The following is a 13933-nucleotide window of genomic DNA, read 5'->3' as shown; positions in this document are numbered from 1 at the left end:
AACCATTATTTATCTAAGAAGTCTCCTAAAAAGTGGTTTTCATCTCCCACCAAGCATAACTTCTACTTTCTCCGATAGTTATTAGTTGTTCGTTAGTTGAATACAGATTTGATGAAACAGCAAATGCTACATGGCTGAGTCGGCAGTTGGCCGTTCTTCCTGTATGTTGTTTGTCGTCAAACCCCAGCGGATCGGACGACAGCACGCCCGATCTTCTAACAAAAGGGCCTTTGCAGATTAACTTATACATACAGACCATCACCCATTCAGCCAGATATACAAACGCTTCAATGAACACTCGGGCAGATGGACAGCCAAACAGATGCGTAAGCAGATCAAACGAGCAGGCGTAATATCCAAGTGACGGACGCCGATAGCAAGCCGCTGGGAACAATTAGATTTAGTGGTACGTCAAGCAGTAATCATAAACGCCTGGATAGACGCTGCATCTATGGCTTTGCTTGCTTCGGGCGTATACCAGCGGCTGCATCAGTGCCTGTTGGTCAGTCTAACTGTCGAGGGTTCTCTATGCTATCACTTTGTCGTGTCGATCCGCAACTGGCTTGTAGGTAGGCACGAATAAGAACTGATAGTCGTATAGAGCTTGCTGACGTATTGGGCCTAACCCCAAGCAAAGTACGTTCGCACACAGTAGGACACTTCTGAATAAGTATAGATAAACTCTAACATGGGACTGAGCACAGTGTCAATTCCCAATACTGTAACAGCAATTGGTTCCCCAAGAACGAATGGCATTGCTTCATGCAACGAGCACCCATCGACATCGAACGAATTCGAAGCCCAAATACTGACAGCGGAAAAGTTGCTTCCACTCATCCAAATAACAGCTAAACGTTACAGACGATATGAGTTCTCGTCCTGCTCTCCTCAGTTCTTCGCCCTATTTGCTGACATGTTAACTCGTATCGCGACGCCGAGGGAACCTTATTAGGCACTCAATCCTGTCGTAATCTAGGTAACGACGGTAAAAGCCACGGATAGATCTCATACGCGTGTGAAGTTTACCGATCGCCAGTCACGCACACACATGTATTGCATGTCTTGCCGTTTGTAGATGAGCGGGGCAAACTTTGAAGGGGTTACAATGGCTGAATCGTTGTGCGTGAAAGACGACGAACTTCGCACTTCGCCCCTAGTTTCCGAAGCTCAATCTAGTTAACAGCATTTTACTTTAGTTGGCTATCTGTTTTGTTACGAATAAGATAATCGGTCGATGTTCATTTGGCTACTCGTTATCCGTCGGTAACTCGATTGCTACGCTATGTTAAAGAAACCTATCATGTGCACCCATTATTTTATGCAACGCTAGTGTCAGCCGTCGTCGACAAAAATTAGAGGAATATTTAGTATTAGAAAAGCACATCTCGAAACAGTTCAGACTCAATTAGATGTGTTTAATTATCGCCTATTTAGAGGCGTACGTCTCTTTATGCCTATGATCCTGCATAGATACGTTGGAACGTATATACTCCATGCCGGCCTCGCATCTACGTAATTTAGAAACGTCCATGGGAAATGTGTAACATACTGAATAGAACTAGTTTCATCTATTGATATTTTATCGAAGGAGCCCGTCTAAATAAAGACATAGCGTTTCGACAACTAACTACGAACGTTGAGCGTGCCTCACTTTTTGTTTTGCTGGTTCTTGCTAAATATGAAATCGTAGGATATCACTGTGATACAACCCTGAATAAGCATCGTATTGTCTAACTAAAGTAAGCACTCACCTATTGTATCTAGATTTGCTTAAAGTTCTTTTGAATTCTGTGAAATAATAGCTCGAATCACTGCGTTCGAAAATTCTATTATGCCAAGCCCATGTTCCCTTCAAAAAGTCCTAGCGCGGTCATGTGTCACTGTTTTTCAAAATCGACATCCCTCATCTAAACTAAACGATTCCTTGTCTTGCTCGTATAACATCTATTTTTTATACAGAAGTTCCTTAAACCTCCCGGGTGTCAGGGGTTAGCACTGTTCTCGCGTACCTGCCGTGTAATAATATGTACCTTCACAAGGGATGACATCGGATAGGGTCTACTCATGTCCTTTAGCCATCCAGGCTCCATTTGCGGTAATATTTTTAGTCCTTAGCTTCTTTTTCTACCGGCTAATTAAGAGTTTTTTGCATTCATTACGCTTGTTTTTTCATGTCGCTCTATACAGGCAATGTGGGTGGAAGTTTCAATATCCAGCCGCAACTGGGCACCCTAAGTGTGGCGAAACCCTTGAACCAGCAGGTGCTCCCGGAATATTACCTCGTCGTTCGTGCCGATGACCATGGCTCACCTTCTCTCAACTCCACCGTCACTGTGCACATCAAAGGTTGAAAGCAGATATTGACAATTCTCTTATAATTATCTCACCGACACAAAAACACAGAGACTCTAAGTGCACCTCCAGTCAATCAACTGGCCTATTGATTGTACTTCTGGACAGATTGCTAATAATATATAGTAATGTTTTTGAAAAAAATTACTATACTATCCACTTTATTTGACTACGAATTTGTTTCTTCATCGGATAAATCGAGCTGATTGAATCCATCCAGGTTAGGCAAGCATGCACAAACCTAATTTGGACTACTGAAAAACCGATGACACCTAGAGATGCCGTTTGTAAGCCAGTATACCAGTATATAGTAGTGGCTCTCTGAAGGCATAGGTCGCTCGAGCTGTGGACCTGCTCCCGCTGCCGCCCGTTCTTACCATCCGTGTAATAGAGTTCAAGCCTGAACAGCCATACCCTGCAGACCCAGCGATTTAGGCGGCAAAGGCAGAATCAACTAATGACTTTTTAATTAGTTTCTACTCGTACCCTCCCCTTCCTCTCTCGATATATATATCTGTGTTTGCCTGGATTATTAATGGCGGTAGCAGTTTCTTTACGATTGGAGACAACAGTTTTTCATGATCGGGCCCCGAAAGTTAGGCAAAACAACAGCTGGCTAGTTTCATTTACTGACCTAGCTAGAAAAGTTGATGTCTTTTGTGAAGTTCAAAGAAAGCGGCGAAGGGAGAATAAAGAGCGGCACAATGTCAGCTTCGCAGTAGTAGAGTGTAACTGAAATGAACAAAATGTCTTTTATTGATTTTGAGGCAGAGATTAAATTAGCTTGCAATGAAACGATGTGTAAAACAGGGCGTAAAGACAGACGGTTGCCATTTAGTATTAAACTGTCCCAAATTTTAGCTGATGCCAAAATGCAATAATGAAACCGAATGAAAATCATATAACGTTTGGTTTCTTCATGTTATCTGTAACGGCCCTCTGTATAATACATCTTATAGGGAAACATGGAGCTGAAACAACTGACATAATTATCACGCTTTCAGTTACGGTCGCGACAAATGCGCCACCACGTTTTGAGGTTGACACCAAGGTGGTAGAGGTTCTGGAAAACGAACCCCTAGGCACACCAGTCGTGATTGCGCAGGCGCAAAGTGGCTCTGCGCTCTACTATGACATCTCGTTGGGCAATGACGAGGGCTGTTTCGTCATCGATCAAAGCTCGGGCGTAAGTTTACATATTGCAACTTAGATTTATCCAGGATATGCACTGTAAATGAGTCGTAGTTTGTTCAGGGGCCATTGATATATAAAAGAAAGTAAACTATCACAGGTATGCCACAAAAATACTAAACGTCAATTAGCAAATATTTTATTCGAATTAGTAAGTTCACTCTCGTCTGTCGTTTTTCTCTCCAGATTGTGACAACAAGCTGTACACTCGATTATGAAATGAAACAGCAGTACCTGATTATTGTTCGCGCTACCAACCTTGTCTACTCTGTCGCCGAGATGGCGCTTACAATCCACGTAGTTGACGTTAATGACAACGCGCCGATCCTTAAACCGAGAAGTTACACCGGACTGATTAGCGAGGTCGCGGAACCGGGCAGCGTTGTGATGACCAACGACTCACTACCTCTTGTCGTGACGGCAACCGACGCAGACCGAGACATCAACGCTCACTTGATTTTCTCCCTGGTAGATTCATGGGCTCGACGCTTTTTCCGGATCGATCCGTCAACAGGGTCGATTTCGGCGGCACACCGGCTAGATCGTGAAGTGCGCGATTTTTATTCATTTGCAGTAGAGGTTTGCGACAACGGTCGACCGACAGCATTGTGCAGCCGTGCCCCGGCAAAAGTTGTCGTTCACGTTTTCGACGTGAACGATTCCCCTCCGCAATTCGAAAAAGAATACTACAATGTTACGCTGGTGTTGCCTACTCATCGAGGCGTAACGGTTGCGCGGTTGACTGCGACGGACCCTGATCTCGATCCGGTAATTCGCTATTCTATCATCGGTGGGAACTCAGAGGAACATTTTTCTGTCGACCCGATATCTGGCCTCGTGAAGGTCAGCCAGCCGAACGGTACGTTATTTATGGTGTGAATTTAAAACACAAGGTAGTACGAGAGAACAACAGCGAATCGTTTGTTGTAATAAGCAAGCGCCAGTTCTCTAGTAATTTTGTAGTAAATTTGTCACGATAAAACACAGTGCCTCTTTTTCATAATTTAAGCGAGGATTAGCTATCAGCCAACCTTTCCGCGCTGGACGAATTTCCGCCAAACTTGAAATTTCTTTTACCCATGATCAACGGTGTACATTGTCGCCAGGCTTCTAGAAGAAACTTTTGTAAAACGAACCAAAAGATCATCAATAAGTTTTTGATTGAACGTCTCAGAGATTAATCAAGACGGCCGAAAAAGCCATTTTTGATACACCTCAATTTTCTATGCTAAATTCGAAATTAAGGGCCGTTCTAGAAATAATAATGGTTGTCGATCGATGCATCCAGCTATGTTGGAATGATTAATTTTTTTTTTTAATTTTCGAGTTTTGATTTAAAATGCCATTTTCGGATTTGTTGTCCGTCCATAATTTGATTCCGGTGGGATTCCTTGCATCTAGCATACTTGAGCGACACACAAAGAGTTTACGTCTATTAATATCGTTTGACGCACGTTACTCATTAGGAATTCTCTATGAATCAGGGAAAGTATATCTTGCGGATCTTAAGTCGAAGCTTTAATCATAATTGTCGACAGGATCTTCAGAAATAAAACTTCCAGCACACTTCGCTGAAATATCTATTCTTGTTCAAATATAAGCTCAGAAACGAATCATAGGATAAATTATCAGTACACGCGCCTTGCGTCGTTAATCTTATAACTATTTGACTTCTTAAGGCGAGATCAACATTATATTGATATATTGCTGTAAGAAAAGTAATTTTTTAATAAATGATCTTTCTGCAAAGTATCTATTGCTGAAAATATCGATGCAGTCACTGTAGTGATCGGCGTAGACATAATCATCCCGGTGGTCTGTCTTTTAGATATGCTAGATTTCTATCGACTCATCGTTGCTGCTTACGACGGCGTCTATGAGAAAACGACAACTCTGCATGTCGCAGTCGTGCAAAGTTCATCCGGCGTTCCTGGATCTGGCGGTAATGGAGGACGATCGTTTCGTTTCTCTGAACCCAGTTACGACAGCCGTGTGATCGAGAACGTCGAGGCCATTCAGTCGCCACTGCTTGTCCTGACAACAGTAGGCACTCCGCTGCAGGAACATGTGCGATTCACGCTGCTCAATGAAGAGGACAAATTTTCAGTTGGTGAAACATCTGGTGCCCTGTTCATTCGACCAAACGTCCGATTCGATCGGGAGCAGCAGGCTAGTTATAGACTAGTTGTGAATGCAGAAGCGACAGCAAGTGGACGCGTGGCCAGTACTCTAATAGACGTTACTGTAGATGATCAAAACGATAATCCTCCGACATTCGTGGACACGCCTTATCACTGCGTGGTGCCTGTTGAGGCCGGCAAAGGCGAACTCGTGCAAAAGGTACGAGCTGAAGACCCTGACTATGGCGTCAATGGCCAGGTGCTGTATTATTTACGCGATGATCACAAAGGCATCTTTGATATTGGCACGCAGAGTGGAAACATCACATTGCGCAAACGTTTACCCGCACACATCACTCGTTATACACTCACCGTTGTGGCGAAAGACGCGGGCTCGCTACCAATGTACTCGGAAGTCCAGGTACCTGTCAAGGTAGTGACGCGTACAATGCCTGCCTTTGAGAAGCAGTTCTATAGCGCCCGAATTAAAGAAAATCATGGCCCCAATGAACCGATTTTGTCTCTAACAGCTACAAGTCCTCGAGGTAGGCCTTTGATCTACGACATTACTGGCGGACACCACAAAGAAGACTTTCGACTTGATTACCAAACAGGTAAGGATTAGTCAGTTCTATAGTGTGCTTAGATTCTCTTCCTATTTAGGTGCTATGTTTTGCCCTTCTCATTCTATCCCTATGCATTGCATATAGTATCGAGTGAGTCTAGTTAAATGTGAAATGCTGATTCATTATTGCGTGTCTCTGCCGTGTGAAGTTTGATTCATGTTTTCATCAAGCACCGTAACAGATGATATTGCTTTTACTAAACATGACCCTCTAGTGACGAGTATTCCTATGGCATGATCGGACTATTAGATACTACCCACTACCTCTAGAAGCTTCCAAATCACATTGTGTTGTTTTATAATAAAAAAGAATAATATATCATTTGCCACTCATTTTGCGGTCTTGCCCCACACCTAATGCGTTTGAGATACTATTGTGAGTAGCAGCCACTGACAATTCACAACACAAGTCGTTTTAATTAATGTTTTTTTCTTGTATGTAAAGGATGTCACCTATTTTTATGACCTTTTTGTTATATTTCTATTATAGTTTTTGATCAGTTATCTGAGAGCGTAATTTTGTTGTGCTCGCATGCGTTGGATTGCTAAGTTTGTCTTGCCGTGTGTTTTGCCTCTTTATCTATGCGTTTTCCAGGACCTAATACTGCTAATTCACCATGTAAGTACGAACTTCTTTTAGGTTTATTTATCTTAAGTTGCACATTTTCCAAATGTGTAATATTTGGTTTGCCATATGCAGCAGCCATTTCAATTATTTATATATATATATATATATTAGATAAACAGCCTAGTATACAAACATTTATAACCTTACATGTATACATACCTATACATGTATACATGAAGTAAAATGTTGCATTTGTCGTCAAATTAGGTCATTTAAAATGATGTAAACAAATATAAGAACGACCTATCCAACATGTTATACTGGTGACACGGTACCCTGTTTTTCTTTTCCATTATCAGGCATACTCTATGTGAATGAACAGCTGGATTTCGATAAAATGAGCAAGTACGACTTGACGGTACGGGCCACCGATTCTGTCACCGGCGCTTATTCTGAAGTCTCTGTGACTTTGTCAATTGAAGATATCAACAACCATCCTCCACTATTTGAGCAGATCATCTACAACGTTTCTGTGCCAGAGCTTTCCCCTCCAGGATCAAGCATTCTCGCCGTTAAAGCCCACGACAAGGATAGCAACAGCGTCCTCAGCTATTCAGTTGAAGACACGGAACGCTTCATGATCGATGCCAAGACAGGCGTCATTAGCTTGAAAAGATCGCTAGATTATGAGAAACAATCGAGGTAAATTATTCAGGTGACTGATACGTGCCAAGAGACAAGCATATCTGTAAGGCGTAGGCTTGACGAACGCGAGCGATACCATACAATAATAGACGCGTTGCTAGGAGAGATTCTTTTGTTACTATATATAAATAACATAATTTTGAACGTCCCTCATCGCTGAGACAGGCTAATTCTTTGAACTATAAAATAATCAATCCTATCGTTTCTGCTGATGTTCGTTCTCTATCATTGCTTGCAGTATTACTCTGACGGTAATCGCGACCGACTCCGGACCTCCTCACTCGCTGTCTTCTACAGCCCTGGTGTTCGTTCAGGTGACGGACACCAATGACAGTCCGCCTGCCTTTGTTCGGCCTTCTGTAGACTGTTCAGTCAGCGAGCTGGCCCGAAGAGGCCAATTTGTGGCCCACCTCGGCGCCAGTGACCCAGACTTTTCGCCTAGCGTGCTAAGTGTCCCGCAGACACTAGCACGTTTCCCCGACCAGTTTAGCAGCACCCCTAGCCTCGCATACCAAATCATTTCTGGCAGTCAGGCCTTTACTGTTGATCGCTACTTTGGAGTCGTGTCGATAGGCAATTTGCACTTATTCCGTGAGTTGGTCAAGTCGGATCTCGATGTACACCTGCTGAACGTCTCAGTCACAGACGGGGTGTTCGTAGCCTTCTGCCAGCTGCGAATTCACATTGTACCTTCTAACAACCACTCGCCAAAGTTCACTCATTTTGAGTACGAGGCGATCGTGGCCGAAAACTCGAACGCTAACACCTATGTCACAACGGTCTCGGCGAGCGACCAGGACAGAGGTAGTTTTGGCCGGGTCAAATATTACATCCAGTCTGACGAGAATAACCGATACTTCAGTCTCGATCCAGATAGTGGCGAAGTACGCACAAGGAAACTGCTCGATAGAGAAAAAAAACAGCTTTACAATATTGCCATCATCGCCGAAGATGGTGGGGGCAGGATTGGTCATAGCGTCGTACGGGTGACGGTCACCGATGTTAACGACAATGTGCCCCAATTCATGTTGCCCGAATATCGAGCTAACGTAAAGAACCATACGATTGGGCAGACCATTCTGAAGGTAACGGCAGTAGATAAAGATCTGACATTGTCCACCTTACGACACTCTATACATGAAGGCACTCCTCGTAATGTTACCGAAAGCTTTGGTATCGTCGAAGATACCGGAGAGATTTATATCAAAGAACCTCTAAGAGAAGGTATGGTCTATCAGTTCTTTGCTAAAGCATCAGATCGAGTCGAGCCTATGCAGGAATCAATTGTGCCGGTTACCGTTTCTGCTCTGCTTCCCAATCAGGTAGAGCCATACACTAAAGCTCGGATACAGGATCTGTATGTGAAAGAAAACGCAAAAATACCCACTGTTATCACAACACTCGGTGCACAACAGTCAAGTGATCTGAAGTTTACGCTCATTGCCAACGATAACGATCTATCGCTGTTCACCATTGATGCGGACACGGGGCGCCTAACAGCCATTCGTTCGTTAGACCGTGAGGAGTGCGCACGTTACCACGTAGGAATTAGAGCAGAGGCCCGATCCAGCGGTCTCGTGTCACTGATCCAGGTCAATGTACACGTGATGGACGATAACGACAATAAACCCCAGTTTGAGTCGACGGCTCAGAATGGCGGCTACTCGGTTCGGGTTGCTGAGAACGTACCCATCGGCAGTAAGATCCTTCGGCTGATGGCAAATGATGCTGACATCGACTCGAATGGTGTCATTACGTATGATTTCTATGAGAGAAATGATCCTGCTGCAGATATCTTTCAGATCGACCCCCAGACAGGCTGGGTAACGAATTTAATTGCACTCGATAGGGAATCTGTGCCGTCGTACAACTTAACGGTCGTGGCTCGCGACAACGGAACGCCGCTTAAACAGTATTCATTGACGACAATTCACATAACCGTCATCGATTACAACGATAATCCTCCGCATTTCCCCAAAGACATGTACGATATTGAGGTTAGTGAAGATGTCCTCGATAACACGGAGATTCTCACGCTGAACATTGAAGATCCAGACGATCCGAAAAGTGTAAGTGAACGAATCAGTATGTATATAACAAACATAATGGAAGTACTTATGCCCACGTTATTTTTCTCTTAATATGGAGCGCTATCTTATCGAAGATTACTGTTGACGCTTATAAATATAATAAATGAAAAAGGTAATGAGCACGAAGCTTACCATAAAGAACCTATGCTATTATTGTTTGAAGTTATGCCCTTTGCCACTCTCCTTTTCAGTGTCTATTCTCACAATAGGCCAACTTTTGTTTACAGCAAACGATGTATTTCTATTTGACATCTGGAAATGACCGGAACCACTTCGGCCTGTCCGACCACGGAGTTTTGTTCGTACGACAAAAGCTTGACCGAGAAAGTCAAGAACACTATATACTTGAGGTAACGGCCAGTGATGGCATCTACATCGCAAAAACGAAGATCAATATTCGTCTTCAAGACGCCAACGATAATGGGCCGGTCTGTCTTCAGTCTGCGTATATTGAACAAGTTCGAGAGGACGTTGCCCCCGGAGCGCTTATACTTACTGTCGTTGCACGTGACTCTGACATAGGACGAAATGCCATACTACGATACTCTTTGCGTGGCAAAGGCCATGAACAGTTTCACATAAATGCTAGCACAGGTTGGTTACCCTAAGTAGTAATTGGATGAAACGCAACTTCCTGTCCAAGAGTATTGGCATCCTTGTTTATTGCAGGTATCGTCTAGTCGGTCGATTTGATGCTTTGTCAATAGCCCGAAGTTTATACATTCACATATAGCGCCTCGATTGCGTACTATACAAACATTAATATTGTTTTTATATGATATTTCAATACGCTAACGGATTTTTCAAATGCTTAACACGACATTTGTACTCGTTAGAAAGTTTAGTTCATGGTTTATTGATGTAATAGGTGCCAATCTCCGTATTGTTTTTTTTCTCAGTAAAGACCTAATTAACGCGTTCCGATGATTCCCAGGTGAATTACGCGTCAATAGGGCCCTCGATCGTGAGACCCAGTCGTCATATAGTCTTACAGCGCACGTGCAAGACAGCCAACACATGGAGTGGTCGTGCACGTCCAGCGTGCACATCATGGTCAGCGACGTAAATGACTGCGCACCGCAGTTCACTAAGGATAATTATACTGTTTCGATTTCGGAAGATGCTGAAATAGCCACAGTGGTTATGAAGATCTACGCTGTAGATCGCGATATTGGCATTAATCGCAAAGTATCGTACACGCTTCTTGACAACGCTGGCGGACATTTTGAGATACAAGCAAACACTGGTATCATCCAGCTGATGAAAGCACTCGATCGGGAGACGGTCGACATCTACCGTCTGATCGTTGAGGCCGCTGACCACGGACATCCGCAGATGACTTCCGCGGTGCAGGTCAACGTCGTCGTCCTTGATGTTAACGACAACCCGCCCGAATTCACGCAAAAGATATACCATGCGAATATAAGCGAAATGGCACCGCACGGTACACGCGTCGTGCAGGTCAAAGCATTTAGCCGAGATATTGGCATCAATGCTGAAATCAGCTATAGCTTGGAGAACGCGGAACAATTCGATATCGACCAAGAATCTGGTATCGTTTCCGTAATGCGTGCACTTGACTACGAGACTCAGGCACAATACATGTTGACAGTGGTGGCCAAAGACGGTGGAACTCCGACGCTCAGCTCCACTAGCCTGCTTAACGTCACCATCATCGATTTCAATGATAATAAGCCAACATTCGACAAGATCCGTTACAACTCTGTTATCCGTGAAGACACGAAGGTTGGGGAGAAGATCTTGCAGATACAAGCCACAGACAGCGATAGTGGAGTCAACGGTAAACTGTCGTACGAAATTGTGAACGCAAGCGAATACAGAGAGTTCAACATTGACCCTCGGACTGGCGTAATCGTGTTGCGCAATGCGCTTGATCGCGAACTACAATCCGACTACTATTTTGTGGTCATGGCACGCGATGGTGGCGAATCCGAACTCAACGAGACAGTTGAGGTTTCTGTGGCACTTTCGGATATTAACGATAATGCCCCTCAGTTCGTGAAAGGTGGAAACTATTCGGCGATAATACAAGAGGGTAAACGTGATCAGAAAGTGATCGAAATTCAGGTTACGGACCGCGATACGCCCGCCAACGCCGGACCTTTCACACTCACCATCCTTAATGGAAACTCCAACTTGGACTTTGTTGTTCGGAACATGGCCATCTACACGGCAGAAGCTCTTAACACCGAACGACGTGCCGAATACAATCTACTGATTCAGGTCAGCGACTCCGGAACACCGTCACTAAGCTCAAAGACCAGTGTCCACGTCAAGGTCATTGAAGAGAGCAAATTCCCTCCAGATGTGGACGATCTTCACATTCACGTCACTTCCTACCTGGACGACTTCCCCGGAGGGGTAATCGGAAAACTTCATGCCAGTGACTCCGATCCCTATGACAAGTTGATATACGAACTGGTCGATAAAGAGAACTCTCTATTTTACATCGACAGCGAGGAGGGAACGCTGTCTGCCCAAAATGGTCTGGACGTGGGCTCTTACATCGTCAACTTGAGTGTCAGTGACGCCAAATTTACGACCGAAGCGCAGGCATTTGTTGAAGTGTCCCTGATAACCGAAGAAGCGCTATCTAACGCTGTCATCGTGACCCTTGCGGATGTTACCCCTGAAGACTTCCTTCTCACTTATCAAAAGGGTTTTCAAAATGGACTGAAAATCATGTTCGGTTTGAAGAAGCAGAACGTTCATATCATGAGTATCCAGCCCAGCATAGCTGTCAATGGATCCAACACTATCGAGAAACGATCAGTCGGCAAACGTTCATCGCAAAGAGAAAATCTTGACTTATTATTTGCTCTGCATAAGAATCAACAATACTATAAAGCCTCGTTCGTCACTCAAAAACTCCGCGAGAACCAATCACAAATGGATAAAGAAATCGACAGGAAGATTATTTACATTTCGCAGAATCGCTGCAGACCCGAAATGTGTGCAAATGGTGAATGCTCCGACACCGTTGAACTGGATAGAACTGATCTCCAAAGTATTACCACGGACCGACTAAGCTTTGTATCGCCGCGTCACTATCCAACTCTAGAGTGCATCTGCCAACCAGGCTTTGGTGGGCCCAAATGTGAAACACCTGTTAACGAGTGCTCGAAACATCCATGCGCATCACCAAAGATCTGCATCCCGAGCACGTTGCAAGCTACCGGATACACATGTCAGTGTCCAGAAAACACCGGAGGTCCACTATGCAACGAAACCTGCGCTGAATCCAATATAGACACATGCTACATCGAGCGCCATCCGCTCAACTTTGATGAACGATCGTATGCCCACTACGAACTTAATCACGGCATCGACAAGAGACTTATGTTTAGCGGACGCGTTCGTACCTTTCAACAATCTGGTGTTATCCTTTACGCCGCTGGTCAGAGGGACTATGCCGTTCTAGAAGTGCACAATGGCAAAGTACAGTTCCGCTTCGATTGTGGATCCGGCGAAGGTCTTGTAAGGGTTTCGCACAAAACAATTACGGATGGCCGCTGGCATCACATCATATTAGAGCGGCGCGGCAATTTTGCTCGCGTGTCCGTGGACCGCAAATGGGAAGCTAGCGGCGTCTCACCAGGCAGCCACGACATACTGAACCTTGACAAAAGGAACCAGCTCTTTATCGGTGCCGCTTTAGTCGGCGCGGCACGCGACGAAATGAGGCGTGGTTTCTTTGGCTGTATGGATGATATTAAAGTGAATTCCGTTTCATTACCTCTGCACATGACTGGCTCATCGAACGTCGCCCATCTAAAGAGGTTCGTTAACGTTCAATTCAAGTGCAAGGATCCTCTACCAAATCCAGGGGCATGCGGCACGCAGCCCTGCCATAATGGTGGCACGTGTCTGTCAGGCCTACATTCAGCCAATTACACTTGCGTGTGTATTGAGCCCCGCTTTAAGGGCAGCCACTGCGAGGTCGACACCGATCCGTGTGCCTCGAACCCGTGCTCGTTTAGTACATTATGTTCAAACGTCTTCGATGGCCGAAACAATGACTTCCAGTGCGAGTGTCCACCACAGCTTAGTGGCAAACGATGCGAGTACGGTCAGTACTGCAATCCGAATCCGTGTCAGAACAAGGGCGTCTGCGAAGAAGGAGAAACGGATTTCACGTGCCGCTGTCCTATTGGTTACCGGGGCAATCGCTGTCAGTATGACATCGACGAGTGCTTGCACCATATCTGTGCCCAAGGGGCCACCTGTATCAACTTACTTGGTATGTACATATTATAGATCG

The 13933-nt window shown here is 44.7% G+C and overlaps 1 protein-coding gene across 3 annotated transcripts in view; it reads left to right on the top strand.

Annotated features, from left to right (window-relative positions):
• Positions 1-13933, top strand: part of LOC111265355 (fat-like cadherin-related tumor suppressor homolog) — a 107754-nt gene that overhangs the window by 88461 nt on the left and 5360 nt on the right. For 2 of the 3 annotated variants that reach the window (XM_022841952.2, XM_022841953.2), the window contains exons 10-18: positions 2188-2346; positions 3357-3538; positions 3730-4402; positions 5372-6277; positions 6884-6907; positions 7216-7558; positions 7800-9630; positions 9879-10245; positions 10586-13912. In XM_022841952.2, the coding sequence (XP_022697687.1) occupies positions 2188-2346; positions 3357-3538; positions 3730-4402; positions 5372-6277; positions 6884-6907; positions 7216-7558; positions 7800-9630; positions 9879-10245; positions 10586-13912 (7812 nt within the window). The remainder of the gene's footprint in view (positions 1-2187; positions 2347-3356; positions 3539-3729; positions 4403-5371; positions 6278-6883; positions 6908-7215; positions 7559-7799; positions 9631-9878; positions 10246-10585; positions 13913-13933) is intronic. The other variant, XM_086970463.1, reaches the window with a different exon arrangement.

This window comes from Varroa jacobsoni, unplaced genomic scaffold (genome assembly GCF_002532875.2).
Source record: "Varroa jacobsoni isolate VJ856 unplaced genomic scaffold, vjacob_1.0 scaffold_962, whole genome shotgun sequence".
In the NCBI taxonomy this organism is placed as follows: Eukaryota; Metazoa; Arthropoda; class Arachnida; order Mesostigmata; family Varroidae; genus Varroa; species Varroa jacobsoni.
This window is presented reverse-complemented; position numbering and strand designations above follow the sequence as displayed.